The following is a 16,395-nucleotide window of genomic DNA, read 5'->3' as shown; positions in this document are numbered from 1 at the left end:
ATCTAATATAAATGACGTGTCAGAAAAGATGGTTCTACCTTTGGTGTATCCGAAGAGCTGGATTTTGATTTGTCAATTCATTATACGAAAGTACAGGCTGAACAATATAAATATATCTGTGTGTTTGTAAAATCTGTGTATATATGTGTTAAAACTCTGTGTTTGCCTCTAAATCTTGTGCCCCAAACCCATCCCTCTCTGTACCCACCGTACCCAGTCGTACCCAGCTGCTCCTGGACTCTGTGTCCTTTCCTCCTGACAAGGTGGAAAAGTTTCTGTCAACCCTCGACTCTGATTCTGCAACTGGACCTGACGGCATCAGCCCACGGGTCTAAAATCCTGTTCTTCCGCTCTTTCACTCCCTCTCTCTGTTCTCTTCACCCTCTCTTTTGCTCAAGGTCATCTGCCATCTGCTTGGAAATCTGCCAACATCACCGCTTTGCACAAAAAAGGTGCAAAAACAGATCCCAGCAACTACAGACCAATCAGCCTTCTCCCAATTATCAGCAAAGTCATGGAATCCATCATTGCTTCAGATATGAAATCTTTCCCCTTCGCCAATGGCTTGATCTCTGATCATCAATTTGGTTTCAGACCTGGTCACTCCCCTCTGGACATGCTGCTTCTGCTTTCTCAACAATGGATGGAGGTCCTCAATGCCAAACAGGAAATTAGAGCTGTCTCCCTTGACATATCACGTGCCTGCGATACGGTCTGGCACCCCGCTCTGCTCACCAAACTCTCCTCTTTTGGTATCCATGGAAATCTCCACGCATGGCTGGCGGACTTCCTCTCTAGTCGTAGTCAACGTGTGGCCCTGAATGGGTTTCTCTCATCTCCTCTTCCTGTTCAGGCTGGAGTTCCCTAAGGCAGTGTTCTGGGCCCTGTGCTTTATCTGGTCTTCATCAATGATCTCTCTGACTCTCTTGAAAATCCTCTCTATCTCTTTGCTGATGACTCTACTCTCTGTCGCTCCATTCTTCATCCCTCAGATCGGCAGTCTGCAGCCTCCTCACTCTCTGCAGACTGGACAAAATCACAGACTGGGCAAACAAGTGGAACATGTCTTTCAATCCTGACAAATCTCACACTCTTACGATGTCTCTCCGAAAAGACCGACTGGACAACCCTCCCATCCACTTTCTGAATAATCCTAACCAAGAAGTTCTGTCACTCAAGCTTTTGGGTCTCACTATCTGCCATGATCTTTCCTGGGAAAACCACATTTCAAATCTGGCCTCCAAAGCAAGTCGCCGACTGGGCATCCTCCGTCGTGCGAAGTCCTTCCTTGGCACACCTGAGCTCCTCACCACATACAAGGCTTTCATCCGCAGCTCGATGGAATACTGCTCTCCCCTCTGGGCTGGCGCTCCTGCCTCACACCTGGCTCGTCTCCACGCTGTTGAAACCAAAGCATTCAGAATCATTGGAATCTCCCGCGATGAAGCTAACTCCAAGGGCCTCTCACTCACTCACCGCAGGCAGGTTGGTGGTCTTTCCATCTTCTACTGACTCCTCTCTGGCCTTGCCCCCCCAGCTCTCTCTGGGCTCTGTCCCGCAAATATTCCTGCAGGTCGCACAAGATCTGCCTGCAACCCTCTTATGGTTAAACTGCCAAAATCAAGACTCTCTGCTCACCTTCACTCCTTCATTCCTCTTTTCTCCCGCCTCTGGAACAAACTCCCTCACTCTCTTCAATCCCACTCCACCCTCCAGGTCTTTAAAACAGCTGTTCACCACCATCTCTTATCTTCCCCCATCCAAAACCTTGATCTTTTCTATCCCCGCTAATTTCACCCAAATTCCACTTTTTTGAAATACCAACTTCTGTCCTGGAAGTCCTTAGTGTCCTTGTGTTTTATACTTCTCCCACCCCCCTTCCGACGCCTCCTCCCCCCAAGCCCTCTCCCTCCCACACATCTCCCTGCTCTTAAATGTTGTGTGCTCTCAAGTGTTTGTGTGCTTCCCCTTCTCTTGTCTTCCGCTCCCTCTTTTTATATATTTTGTTTGTCTGGTTGATTTGTTTGTGAAGTAAATGTCAGCTCTTTCACGAGCCTCGATTCACTATACACAAAAAATATTATAACTCAAGATTGATATGAGCAATGTGTATTAATTAATTAATTATCTGAGTTCTACAGATGCAAATGACTTCGTGAGGTTAAATGATTTGACAGAATATATAAAGTCCCTTCAGAAAGTATTCAGACTCCTTGACTTTTTCACGTTTGTTATGGTACAACCTGAATTTAAAATGGATTACATATAAAAAAAATTCTCACCGATCTACACAAAATACTCCAAAATGACAAAGTGAATACATATTTTGAGAATTTTTTTTACAAATTCATTGAAAATGAAATACAAAATATCTAATTTACACAATTATAAAGTACCGTGTACACCCTGGAATCAGTACCGTCGTACCCCGCTATTTCGGGGGGATGTGCTCCTTGAAAATCCCGCGAATTGCGAAACCGCGAATGGCGAGGCATTGTTTCAATGGAAAAAGGGGGGATAGGTTCCCGAGTGGCGAAAATCTGTGAATAGAGAGAGAGGACCAAACCGCGAATGGCGAGGCAAAATCCGCGAGTGGTGAGGCAAATCCCGAGAATGTCGACGATAGTCCACAAAGGTCGATGAAAATCCCACGAATGTATGCCGTGGCATTGTTTCAATGGGGAAAAGGGGGATAGGTTATAGGTTCATGGTGGTTCCTGATTTAAAGAGGAAGAATTTTAATGTTTAAAATATTTTCGACCACAAATGCACATGATTAGTTTCATAAAAAAATGCGTAAAAAAAATAAAATAAAACGACAACACCAGGTACCATTCCCAATTTATTGAAGAAATGCGCTTAGGGTTTTGTTAAAGTGCTTAACCATACCGTACCGTGAAACTAAAAAAAAAACACAACACCATCATGTACTATTTAAAAATTTTATTTTACAAACACACACAACTTTCAAATGATGATGATGATGGTGATGAATTAAAATCCGATGAATTCTTCGAACTTTGAGGGTGATCCAAATGATGGTGCTGCAAAATCATGCACTAAAGGAGAGGCAGAAGAGGCAGGAGAGGCAGGAGAGGCAGGAGAGTTAGGAGAAGATGAGGACACTGGTGAAAATGCTGGTTGAGGACACTGAGAGGGTGGCAGGAGAGGGTGTTGGTGGTCTTGAGGTGGAGGGAGCAGGGCTGAAGAAATGGGTGATGGGGAGCTGCCTGGCAGATTGCCGCAGGTTTTGATGCAGCTCTTTGTACGGGAGCAGCACATCATCCAAGCCCCTCTTGAACTTGTGGACCTCTCCATGACTGGGTCAGCATCTTGCAACTTGTCCGCAATCGCCCACATGTCCAGCAGCACCTCCCCCAGGAACTGGATTGTGAGGTTGGACCTCTGCACCTCTTCCTCATCATTGCCCACCTCCTCCCCCTCAAAAACCTTTGGAATGGCCTCCAACTCTTCCTTGGTGAGCGGGTTTAGAGAACGGTTCTGCATTATGGGTTTCAGCATGAAGTTCCTCGTCTGCATATTGTCCTCGATCCATATGCTGAGAGTCTTCTCCATCCTTTCCATGTGGACATTCCGGACATGGGTGACCACCTCCGTACTCAATGCAGCGCTCGCTGAAACTCTCTCACGAATAGTCTTCTCCTTCTTACATATGTAGCAAATGGTGGATTCGTTGACGCCATAATGGCTGCCCACAGAGGCCGCACTCTCTCCTCTCGAAAGCCGGTCGAGCAGCTCCACTTTCTAGCTCAGGCTCATCACTTTCTTCTGCCTCTTGGTAGTCGACGCATCTCCGGCACTGGTCTTGTGCTTGGGAGCCATGATTAAATGATGAGCAGAGCGAGAGTCAAAAATGCAGGTCTAAGCAACGGGACGAGAAGAATGATCGAGATCCAGGACACAGTCTGTATATGTAGGAATGCGAGCATTGTGGGTAGCTGCAAGAGGGGTGAATACTCTGCACATTGTTTGTGGGGGATGTTATCGGATGCTGTGGACGGATATCCCGCCGAGGTTTGGCAAACAGGTTGGACATGTGACAAGGACAAAATGATTCGATTTTGGTGAAGATCCGGATCTGGATATGAGAAATTAATTTGTTTTTTTTTAAGCGACACCATTGAGTGATAGATGGGGCCAAAAACGATATATAGCATCATATCTGAAAAAGTTGTGGGTGACTTATGACAAAACGATATATAGCATCATATCTGAAAAAGTTGTGGGTGACATGACAAAACGACATATAGCATCATATCTCAAAAAGTTGTGGGTGACTTATGACAAACCAATATATAGCATCATATTTGAAAAAGTTGTGGGTGACATGACAAAACGACATATAGCATCATATCTGAAAAAGTTGTGGGTGACATGACAAAACGACATATACCATCATATCTCAAAAGGTTGTGGGTGACTTATGACAAAACGAGGTGGATGAGTTGGGATGGTGACAAGAACAAGCCGATTCGATTTTGGTTCAAGTTCAAATCCAGATCCAGATCCGACCTATCACTATCAGTGGAAGAAAAACGTAAATCGTTCACCTGGCGGAGGTGTGCTCTCTCCCAAGACCGTTCTACTTTGAGGTGAGTGCACATTTGCGTTCCATTTCGTTCCATAATAAAACGATAATGTTTCAGACAAAGTAGCTTAATTTTACTAAAATATTGCACAGCACGGATCTCATTACCGTACGAGTTCCAGAAGAGCAAAGTAAACATAACTCGAGGATAAATAGGAAGGTCACGTACCGGGTCCCAACTCCATGTCCTCGGATGGACCGACCCTCGACCCGTGGACCCCATCACAAGCTCCCGGAATGAGCGCGTTTCCTCCATCGGAGCAGATCGGGGATCCCGGGGGGTTCGCTCTGTGTTCCTCACCGGAGAGATGTCGCTTCATGACGTACAGTGCAGTATAGTACAGTGCAGTACGGTAGAGTACAATACGGTACGGTGCAATACCCCACAGTATAGTAACTCACAGTGCAGTACAGTACAATACAACATAGTACAGTACAACACAGTACAGTACTTCACAACACCGTACCTTCACAGTATAGTACAGTACCTCACAGTGCAGTACAGCACCTCACAGTACCTCTCAGTACAGTACAACATAGTACAGTACAACACAGTACAGTTCTTCACAACAAAGTACCTCGCAGTGCAGTACAGTACCTCACAGTGTAGTACAGTACCTCACAGTGTAGTGCAGTACCTCACAGTGCAGTGCAGTACCTCACAGTGCAGTACAGTACTTCTATTTCTAAGTGCAGTACAGTACCTCACAGTGTAGTACAGTACTTCTAAGTGCAGTACCTCACAGTGTAGTATAGTACTTCACAGCACAGTGCAGTACCTCACAGTGCAGTACAGTACTTCTAAGTGCAGTACAGTACCTCACAGTGTAGTACAGTACTTCTAAGTGCAGTACCTCACAGTGTAGTATAGTACTTCACAGCACAGTGCAGTACCTCACAGTGCAGTACAGTACTTCTAAGTGCAGTACAGTACCTCACAGTGTAGGACAGTACTTCTAAGTGCAGTACAGTACCTCACAGTGTAGTACAGTACTTCACAGCACAGTGCAGTACCTCACAATAAAGTACAGTACCTTACAGTTAGTTCAATGCAGTCCAACAACACCGTGTCGGCCAGCGTGCACCAAACAATTATTCAGGTTTCCTTCAAAATTTCGAAGCCGCAGATTCGGCACAGATAGAACATTTCATTTAAAACATTCCGGGTTTTGTTTAAAAAAAACAAAAAAAAACGATGGTGGCCATTTATTTATTATGTACGAAAATACGGCGGGAATGAATCAAACTATGTCGGGAAGAAGAAAAATATGGCGCAAGTGAATCACCAAGATATGATGTCACGTGGCCCTACACGCATCTTCTTCGTCCCAGCCCTACCTCCACCATCAGAAGTACGTAATAAATTGACGGAGACAAACCAACACACGGCTCACCAGAACAGCTCCCCTCGAAATACGAATCGCTCGGTGCGTGTAAGTTGTTGGTGTTGTTGGTGTTGTTGGCTGCTGTATCCACACGTGGGGGGTGGGGGAGGGGGAGGGGGGTTCGAGAGATCCTTTCCAGGTGTCAAAAGTATCCACCTCCATTAGTGTGTGTCCACATAATAAGTGTGGAGTGTGAACGAGGGGATGAGTGTTTTATTCCAGCAGAAATTGACAAACCTTAATCGAGTTACGGTGAAAAATGTAAAAATGTATGAAATTGGGTCATGACCTTACAATTTGGGTCATGACCTTAAAATTAGGTCGAGGCAAATTATGTCAACTCCGCAAACCTTGTTGCACAAACCCCAGCACAGCAATGCGATAAGCCTTCCCGTATCCTGCAGTGCCGGATTAAGCCTCGGCTGGCCCGAAGGCACATTTTGAAATTTTAGAGAACGGCCTGAACAATTTAAATTAGATCTCGGGCTCATGGAAATGGACCCCAGACAAAAGATGACCTGATTCATGAACAAAATGTTTAATACAAAAAAAGACAAATATTTAATGTGAAAAGAAACTACTGTACTTTCATACTAGTTTAGTCCATTGGACTGCTGCTGGAGCCGACAATTTCGTTACTACCTCGAAATGACTGACCCCTCTCGCAAAGAAAAGTAATTGTGGCAACACATTTTTCCAAAAGCTGCGCTGCTCCAGCATGTTTTGATGCAATTGCTCATCAACTCGACCGGCATCAGCACTCCGCTGACAAAATGTTAGAACTGATTCTATGTGCTTTGGGCTGATTTCATGGGCCCTCAAGTACTGAGCCGAATTCTTCCAATCAGTAAATCCCGAGCCAGAAGGCTGTGCACCTCTGTCGGAGGACAACAGAGTGCATGGAAAACAGAAAACGCAAGTTTTGGCAGGAGAATAAACAAGCCAATCACGATAGTCAGGTTCACTATGTTTTTTCGTTCAAAATCATGGTAGATTAGCAAACCTATACATTTTTGGAAACGTTATTACATGGAAAATCTGAAAATCAATGTTTACATTTGCCAATTCCGACCAATTCCATTCGACCAATTCGACCATTCGACCAATCGTTTCGATCGACCATTCGACCAATTCGATCGATTCGATTCGATTCGATCGACCATTCGACCATTCGCTTTGATCGACCATTCGACCAATTCGACCATTCGACCAATCGCTTCGATCGACCATTCGACCATTCGACCAATTCGATCGATTCGATTCATCGAATTCGATTCGATCGACCATTCGACCAATTCGATTTGCCAATCAATTTGACCGACCTTTGCTTGTGTGGAACGGACTGTGAAAACGATGCGGACTATATTGTCGGATACGACACACAGGACAGTGATGACGAACTCTAAATGGCATATTCTGTAATCGTGTATGTTTGATGCCATTGACTGCCTGTGTATATTTTGTCATTGACTGCCTGTGTAGATGTGAAGTTATACTGACTGCATGTGTATATATGATTTTGCTGACTGCCTGTGTATGTTTGGTGATATGAATTATTGTGACACATTTTGATGTTATTAACTGCCTGTACAAAATGATAACATGTATTTGATTATGCAACTTATCGCGAATATAAAGACAGTATTTTGCAATTCAAAACCTTTGATTCGTGTCTTACCATTCCCCATAGCACTAATTTGATACTTTCATTGGATTCCTTGTCCCTGAAAATATAGGTTTAGTATATTTTAAAAAGTTTTTAGGGTAATTAGAGGCAGAAATAGAACAAAATATGTATTTTACAGTGGCCATTTTGAAAATCCTAAATGGCCGCCATACAGGTATCTCTCCAAATGTAAACATTGATTTTTAGTTTCCTTATGCTATAACCTTTCCAAAAATGTATAGGTTTGCTAATCTACCATGATTTTGAACGAAATATAATTTATTGACATAGTGAACCTGACTACGATCAGCTACCTCCCCATTTGGCAAAACCAGTTTGAAGGCACTGGCATTAAGAAAGCGACTCACCCCAGAGTATTCGCTTTTCGTTTCTGGATAACTGTCATGCAAGTTCCGAAAATGGTCAGTGCCCAAGCTGATGCACACATGGTGCAGTTTGTCTGTGATGTTACCAAACGACCCGACATCGTTGGGAATCAGTGGAGTCGATACTGAAGCACCTTCGCCCCGAGTGTCTGTGTCACCATCGTCGGCCGGCCTGTCTTCGACAGGATCAACTGCTGGGGATGTTGAAGGGGAGTCCTTAGTTGAATCTATATCATCATCACCACCAACACCAGCATCTTTCTCCACCACATGGAAAAACGATGTCAATTTATGAGTCGTCTTGAGTAGTTGATCATCCTTATGCTTCTTTTTCTTCAACTCCTGAGCTCGCTCCCAGCCACCTTTGCGTCCTGACATAACGATGGATTGAATCTGCAAATAGAACATCAGATGTATAAGTTTTGAAACCTTTTATTATAAAACTAGCCGAAACCCGTGGAACATCCATGGAAGGGAGGATGTGGTGTATGGATAGAGTGTACCATTATGGATGGCATAGGGGATTTGCTTGTCCGAGTAAGAGTTAGGAAGAAAGATGAGAATGAAGAGTGCGTATATGGACAACGATCGCCGACACCGGCACAAATGCATGCTCTGGATTGTCCACTCAGTGGACGGCTTGCTTTCGCCTTCGCCTGTCCAATCGGCGGACGGCTTGCTTCGCCTTCGCCCAGCAGACGCCAATACGATGGCGTCGTAAGATGGCGTCGTATCGGCAGTTAATCGGATGCTTTTGGGCCCCAACGTCGGATAATTCAGATTTGTCGAGTATGGCTGTACGTGATAAACAAAGAGCGCGGTTCATAGATCGTAAATCCATTAGTGCCGTGGGCATCGGGTCACTGGGTGCGGCGTAAAAGGGATAACAAAGTCGAGTCCTTACGCTATTATTATATAGATACAAACCACATTAAGCACTATACAGTGATGTAGCGCACCTTGAAAATATTTGCGAAAATTGAGATACATATATTACCCTGGCAGGGACAGAACTTAGAAATAATTTGTTTAAAATAATAAAAATTTGACGAAAACTTCTTGTCCATTTTTGTGGCCCGAATTTTTGTCTGGCCCTAAGGCACAAGCCTTGTCTGCCTAATGCTTAATCCGGCACAGCTATCCTGTAAGTGTAGGGGGACGTTCATGGTGGAGCAGATATGCGAGGACATTGATAGGAATTGTGGCTTTTGAGGTAAAAGCACCAAAATTGGCAAAGATAGTGTTTAATATGTACGGTACTAAATCATTTCAGATATAGCGCCAAGCTGAATATGTCTCCTTACGCCCATAATGGGGGAAAAAACATCCAAGATGGCCGCCGCACAAATTGCGCAAATCTATGAAGACACATATCTTCAGCAATTTATGACATAAAATAAATGAATGAAGTTTCCTTTTTTTTTTTCTTTTTTTTTGTATACTGAATCGAGGCTCGTGAAAGAGCTAACATTTATTTCACAAACAAATCAACCAGACAAACAAAACACACAAAAAGAGGGAGCGGAAGACAAGATGGGGAGAGAAGGGGAAGCACACAACCACAACATTTGAGAGCAGGGAGAAGTGTGGGAGGGAGAGGGCTTGGGGGCAGGAGGCGTGGGAGGGGGAGGGCGGGGGGGAGAGGTATAAAACACAAGGGGACTTTTCCATGTTTTTCAGAAATTGGTTGTGCCCAAGACAAAAAACAGCCTTTTTGATCCAATGGTGTCCAAATCCAATCCAACCTTGATTACCTGTCCACTGTTCAGAAATTTGATGGAATCATAGCCACAGATTTGGAATCATGAGGGAACAATGGCAGAAGTCATGTGATGGTGACGTCAAAGTTTCCTGGGTGCTGTGAGTTTGCATGGAATACAGCCCAGGAGGTTGGATCAGCGATGCTCTGGTTCTCTTTGCTTATGAGCTGCTATGTTACTTTTTGCCACCTGTTCTCATCTTCGAGGGCAGCCTTTACATGACAGTCATCACCCGTGAGAGTACCATGTCAATGGAAGGGACGGGAAGGTACTCGTTCCTCTCCCTCACAGGAGTCAAATTTGTGTACGACTCAGGTAGTGATAGGATCCGCTTGCTCGAAATTTGTCAAATTGTCATAGCCAGCTCCAACATCTGTCCATTTAGAATTTCCTGAACAATGAAGTGGAGCGGAAGAATATTCTTGACACAAGGCACACAGAGCCCAGGCAATAGTATCAGGTGTGGACAGAGATGACCGCAGACTCTCACAGGCGACACCTGCTCAGCCATCTGCAAAGAAAAAAAAATTATATGATTCCTAAAATTAATATCTAGATTTTTGCAATTTGTGCGGTGGCCATCTTGGATTTTTCCATTTATGGGAAATATTCAGCTTGGCACGACATCTGAAATCATGTCGGACATATTAAACTTCATCTACACAAATTTTGGTGCTTTCGACACAAAAGCCAGAATGTTATCTCACATCGGCCCCACTATTTGTAGGACATCATTGTATTTGAAATTGAAATCCGCAATTGGAATGTTTGGTAAACACCAAGCTCTATAAAGGAATTTCATGAATTTTAAAGGAGGAAGAAGAAGTCCAAAACTGTCAACATAATATTCTCTTTTAAAATGTGTCCCATGGTAGAGTTATCTGCTGTAAACAACATTATTCTAGATGCTAACCCAGCACGAGCTGTTTCCCTCATCATGGTTTCAATCATATTTTTGGTATTTCTTGGGAATTTTCAAAATTTGTTTTTCAGGCATAAAATCAAATCTTCCATTTGGAAACAATGGGCATCACTTACTAGTGTTCTTTTCCATGATCTCTCCCTTCAGGCTGGAGTTCCACAAGGCAGCATCTTCAGACCTAAGTTGTTCTTCTGATTCTCCTGAAAACCAACTTTACTATTTTTACAACGAATCCAACCTGTTTACAAAATAATGTAACAGATATACAAAAGAATGAAAATATCTGAGGCTGAAACGATATGAACTTACAAATATATATGTATACAGTCGTGGCCAAAAATATTGGCACCCTTGCACTTTTTTCAAATATAATGCATCATTTCTTCCATAAAATTGTTGAAATTAATAAATCTTTTTGTATTAGCGGGGGTAGAAAAGATCAAGGTTTTGGATGGGGGAGGATAAGAGATGGTGGTGAACAGCAGTTTTAAAGACCTGGAGGGTGGAGTGGGATTGAAGAGAGTGAGGGAGTTTGTTCCAGAGGTGGGAGAAAAGAGGAATGAAGGAGTGAAGGTGAGCAGAAAGTCTTGATTTTGGCAGTTTAACCATAAAAGGGTTGCAGGCAGATCTTGTGCGACCTGTAGGAATATTTGGGGGACAGAGCCCAGAGAGAGCTGGGGGGGCAAGGCCAGAGAGGAGTCGGTAGAAGATGGAAAGACCCTCGGAGTTGGCTTCATCGCGGGAGATTCCAATGATTCTGAACGCTTTGGTTTCAACAGCGTGAAGACGAGCTAGGTGTGAGGCAGGAGCACCAGACCAGAGGGGAGAGCAGTATTCCATAGAGCTGCGGATGAAAGCCTTGTAAGTGGTGAGGAGCTCAGGTGTGCCAAGGAAGGACTTCGCACGACGGAGGATGCCCAGTCGGCGACTGGCTTTGGAGGCCAGATTTGAAATGTGGTTTTCCCAGGAAAGATCATGGCAAATAGTGAGACCAAAAAGCTTGAGTGACAGAACTTCTTGGAGAGGATTATTCAGAAAGTGGATGGGAGGGTTGTCCAGTCGGTCTTTTCGGAGAGACATCGTAAGAGTGTGAGATTTATCAGGATTGAAAGACATGTTCCATTTGTTTTCCCAGTCTGTGATTTTGTCCAGGTCTGCAGAGAGTGAGGAGGCTGCAGACTGCCGATCTGAGGGATGAGGAATGGAGCGACAGAGAGTAGAGACGTCAGCAAAGAGATAGAGAGGATTTTCAAGAGAGTCAGAGAGATCATTGATGAAGACCAGAAAAAGCACAGGGCCCAGAACACTACCTTGGGGAACTCCAGCCTGAACAGGAAGAGGAGATGAGAGAAACCCATTCAGGGCCACACGTTGACTACGACCAGAGAGGAAGTCCGCCAGCCATGCGTGGAGATTTCCATGGATACCAAAGGAGGAGAGTTTGGTTAGCAGAGCAGGGTGCCAGACCGTATCGAAGGCACGTGAAATGTCAAGGGAGACAGCTCTAATTTCCTGTTTGGCGTTGAGGACCTCCATCCATTGTTGAGAAAGCAGAAGCAGCATGTCCAGAGTAGAGTGACCAGGTCTGAAACCAAATTGATGATCAGAGATCAAGCCATTGGAGAAGAGGAAAGATTTCATATCTGAAGCAATGATGGAATCCATGACATTGCTGATAATTTCGGTCCCCTTGTGTTTTATACCTTTCCCCCCCCCCCCCCCCCCCCCTTACCACGCCTCCTCCCCCCAAGCCCTCTCCCTCCCACACTTCTCCCTGCTCTCAAATGTTGTGGTTGTGTGCTTCCCCTTCCCTCCCCATCTTGTCTTCCGCTCCCTCTTTTTGTATATTTTGTTTGTCTGGTTGCTTTGTTTGTGAAATAAATGTTCGCTCTTTCACGAGCCTCGATTCAGTATACAAAAAAAAATTAAAAAATCCACATTTGTATTTTTTTGGTTTTCAGTGGAACAAAACAAAAAAAGCTGAAAAAATTACTAAATCTTAGTTTATTCCAGACAGAAATCCGAAAATGGCCCGGACAATATTATTGGCACCTTTTAGAAGTTGTTTAAAATAATTAGATTTCAAGCAGGTGATTTTCCTTTACTTTGGAATTGAACTCACCTGTGGTGAGTTGCAGGTGCCAGCAATATAAAAATCACTCATTCAACCAGTTTGAATAGAGAAAAGGAGTCATTCTTCTGTTTTGTGTCACTGTGTGTACTGCAATGAGCATGGAGAAAAGTAAGAAAACTAGAGAATTGTCTAAGGAGGTCAAACACAATATTGGAGCCAAGCATGGACAATCTCAAGGCTACAAGTCCATCTCCAGAGACCTTGATGTTCCTTTGTCCAATGTACGCAATGTTATCAGGAAGTTTAAGACCCATGGCACTGCAGTCAACCTCTCTGGATGTGGCCGCATGACAAAAACGTGATCGAAGATTGCAGCGAAGGATTGTTCGAATGGTGGAGAAAGCACCTCGATCAACTGTCAAACAGATTTAAGCTGACGTTCAGACACAAGGTACGACAGTTTCAACTCACACCATCCGTCGCCAAGTCAATGAAAGGGGGTTTTGTGGTAGGAGACCCAGGAGGACCCCACTGCTGAGAGAGAGACATAAGAAAGCCTGAGTGGAGTTTTCCAAAACACACCTGAACAAGCCAAAATTATTCTGGAGAATGTGCTGTGGACAGATGAGACCAAATTAGAGCTTTTTTGTAAAACACATCATCTCTATGTTTACAGAAAACAAAATGAAGTCTTCAAAGAAAAGAACACCTTCCCTACAGTCAAACATGGAGGAGGTTCAGTGATGTTTTGGGGTTGCTGTGCTGCCTCTGGCACTGGGTGCCTTGAATGGGTGCATGGCATCATGAAATCAGGAGATTACCAAGGCATTTTGGAGCACAATGTTCAACCTGGTGGCAGAAAACTGGGTCTCCATCGAAGGTCATGGGTCTTGCTGCAGGACAATGACCCCAAACACACTTCAAAAAGGACCCAGGAATGGTTGAAGACAAAATGCTGGACTGTTCTGAAGTGGCCAGCAATGAGTCCAAATATAAATCCCATTGAACACCTGTGGGGAGATCTGAAAACAGCAGTTGGGAGAAGGTACCCTTCAAATCTGGGAGAATTGGAGCAGTTGTGTCCAAAGTCTGTGCTACCAAATATTAAGTCTCGGGTGTCAATAATTTTGTCAATGCCATTTCCTTTTATTTTCTGATTTAAAAGGATATATATAATAAGTTCTGAATCAAAAACAAAGGTTCTGTAATATTAACAGTGAAATAAAGAATTGTGGAGACCAAATACTTTTGTCAATTTCAACTTGTTTTTGGAGAAAATTGTGAGTTATTTGAAAAAAGTTCAAAGGTGCCAATATTTTTGGCCACGACTATATATTTCCTTGAAGGGTGATTTGGCCACGTCTTGGACACTAAAATATAAATCACAGGGCAAAACTTGAACCAAGATGTTCTGAAAAAAAAATAAACCAAGATTTTCTCAAGGCATCCTGGTATTCAAACACTAAAAAATTCAAAATATTTCATTAAGTGGTTGGCAGAAGATGGCTCTTGGTGATTTTGAAGAATTATAGTGTTCTATTCTTCATGATGATAAATCAGCAAAGGGATAAGGATTAGTCCAATTCACAAGAAGTTAGAAATTCATCCAATTTCAAGGCAAATGTTACTCATGTCACAGATACAGTGGTGAGAAAAAGTTTGTGAACGCTTTAGAATTTTCTGTATAAATTTGACCGAAAATGTGATTAGACCTTCATTGAAGTCCTAATCTCTCTATATTATAAAAGAAAGTTTTTGTTTGTTTGTCTGCGCAAGCTAATCTCCTGAACGGTGAAAGATAGGAGGAAACCTCCAATACAAAAAATGTCGGGACGGGCCCCGGGAAGGTTTTAGGCTAGGTGGCGAGGTCGGTCGAGGCCCATTTCGCAATTAAAAGCTAAGCTGAATTATAGTAGTCAATCTTCTACAGCCACGAGTAAAAGCTGAATTGTAGTAGTAAATTCATTCAAAAGGAACTAAAAATGTCGGGACAGGCCCCGGGAAGGTTATAGGCTAGGTAGCGAGGCCTGTCGAGGCCGCTTCGGCCGGGCTGGGCCCATTTCACAATTAAAAGCTGAGCTGAATTGTCGTACTCAATCTTCTATGGCCGCAAGTAAAAGCTGAATTATAGTAGTAAACTCATTCAAAAAGAACCCGGGCAACGACGGGTGCTTTTGGCAAGTCTACTATATAAGAGAGATGTTGGTCTGTGTGTGTCGCCATTTTTCTCAGAGTTGGCTGAACGGATCTTCGTCAAACTTTCAGAGGCTCATCAGTGAGTGCCTGGGTGTGTTTTAGGCAAAAAAAAAAGAAAAATATATTTTTTTTTTTTAAAGTTCGTTTTTTGGAGTTAAAAAAAAAAATTCTCGTTAGTGCGGAAGCCTTTTTAAATTAATGACAGTTATATACAAGTACACATTCGCATAAATAAATGCAAAACAATCACCAGACATTTGAATACAAACAAATCAAACAATTCCGGAAGTGTACGAAGTTGGTAGTACGGCTTCTTCTTCTTCCTGATCGGCATCACACTTAACTCAGAAACGTGATGAACGCCAAATTCACCCACCAGCATATATATGAACCCTCTTCCTCCCCCTCTCCCTTCCCCCCAGCCTCCCCTCCCCCCCTTTCCTCCCCTTCCCCCCTCTCCTCTCCTCCCTTTCCCCCCTCCCCTGCCCGGCAACGCCGGGTACTTCTGCTAGTAATAGATAAAGACAATCTGATTGAACAAATAGCACAAAAAAAAAAAAAAAATCTACTTTTTCAATTATCTATGGAGCAAAATGATCCAACATTCAATTTCATTGTCAGAAAAAGTATGTGAACCTCCAGGTTAAACACCTGACTGTAATTACCTAATTTAACTCATTAACCTGGAGGTTTACAAATTTTTACAAAAAAACATTCTTTTACAAAACAAACAAAAAAAAAGTTTACAAAAAGTTTTTTAAAAGTAGTAAAAAGTAAAACGTTTTTACAAAAAGTTTACAAAAAAACCACATTCTTGGAGCAACTTTCCCAACTTGGAACAAATTCTGCCAAATATTGTGGAACCTTTTCAACGGATGGGCACCTGAATGAGGAGATTCACAGAAAATGGGAAATGAGGCAGAAAACTGCTGTAAAACATTTATGGACACCATTATCAAAAACATGAAAGTACGAAAGAAGAGGTTTTCAAAGGATGTTGAACCATCTTCATCTCAGTGCTATATCCCAATCATGTTGACTTCGAAAATGACATTGTCATCAAAGTTGCTAGGTTCAAAAACAGTGTCTTAAAGCAGGAATTCCCACAGTTCAAATGGATTGGAGTGAGGTGTTGAAGTAAAATTGCACTGTCCATGTCAGAGATGTGCGGACTACTCCGACTTGGCCACAAACAAGCCTTTCCACAGTTGGTGACACCGGCTCAAATTGCAATGGTTCTCATGTGTCCACATAAACCCTGTGATGGATTTTAACCAGCAGAACCTGATAAAGACTACAACAAGGACCAAACCTCTGCCAAAAAAAATTTCAACATCCTGATTGAAAAACGTGGTTTTCACTGCTGGTTGTAAAATTGTTTCAAAAAAAAAGAGAGC

General features: G+C 43.2%; 1 protein-coding gene across 1 annotated transcript in view; it reads right to left on the bottom strand.

The window, feature by feature from the left end:
• LOC137427311 (uncharacterized) overlaps positions 1-16,395 on the bottom strand; it is an 88,706-nt gene that overhangs the window by 48,999 nt on the left and 23,312 nt on the right. The window contains 2 exon segments of the mRNA XM_078777396.1: positions 4,779-5,006; positions 7,965-8,439. Coding sequence (XP_078633522.1) covers positions 4,779-5,006; positions 7,965-8,439 — 703 coding nt within the window.

The sequence above is a fragment of the Myxine glutinosa genome, chromosome 5, assembly GCF_964187855.1.
Source record: "Myxine glutinosa chromosome 5, kmMyxGlut1.1, whole genome shotgun sequence".
NCBI classification, from domain to species: domain Eukaryota; kingdom Metazoa; phylum Chordata; class Myxini; order Myxiniformes; family Myxinidae; genus Myxine; species Myxine glutinosa.
Note: the sequence above shows the minus strand (reverse complement) of the source record. Positions and strands in the feature narration are given on the sequence as shown.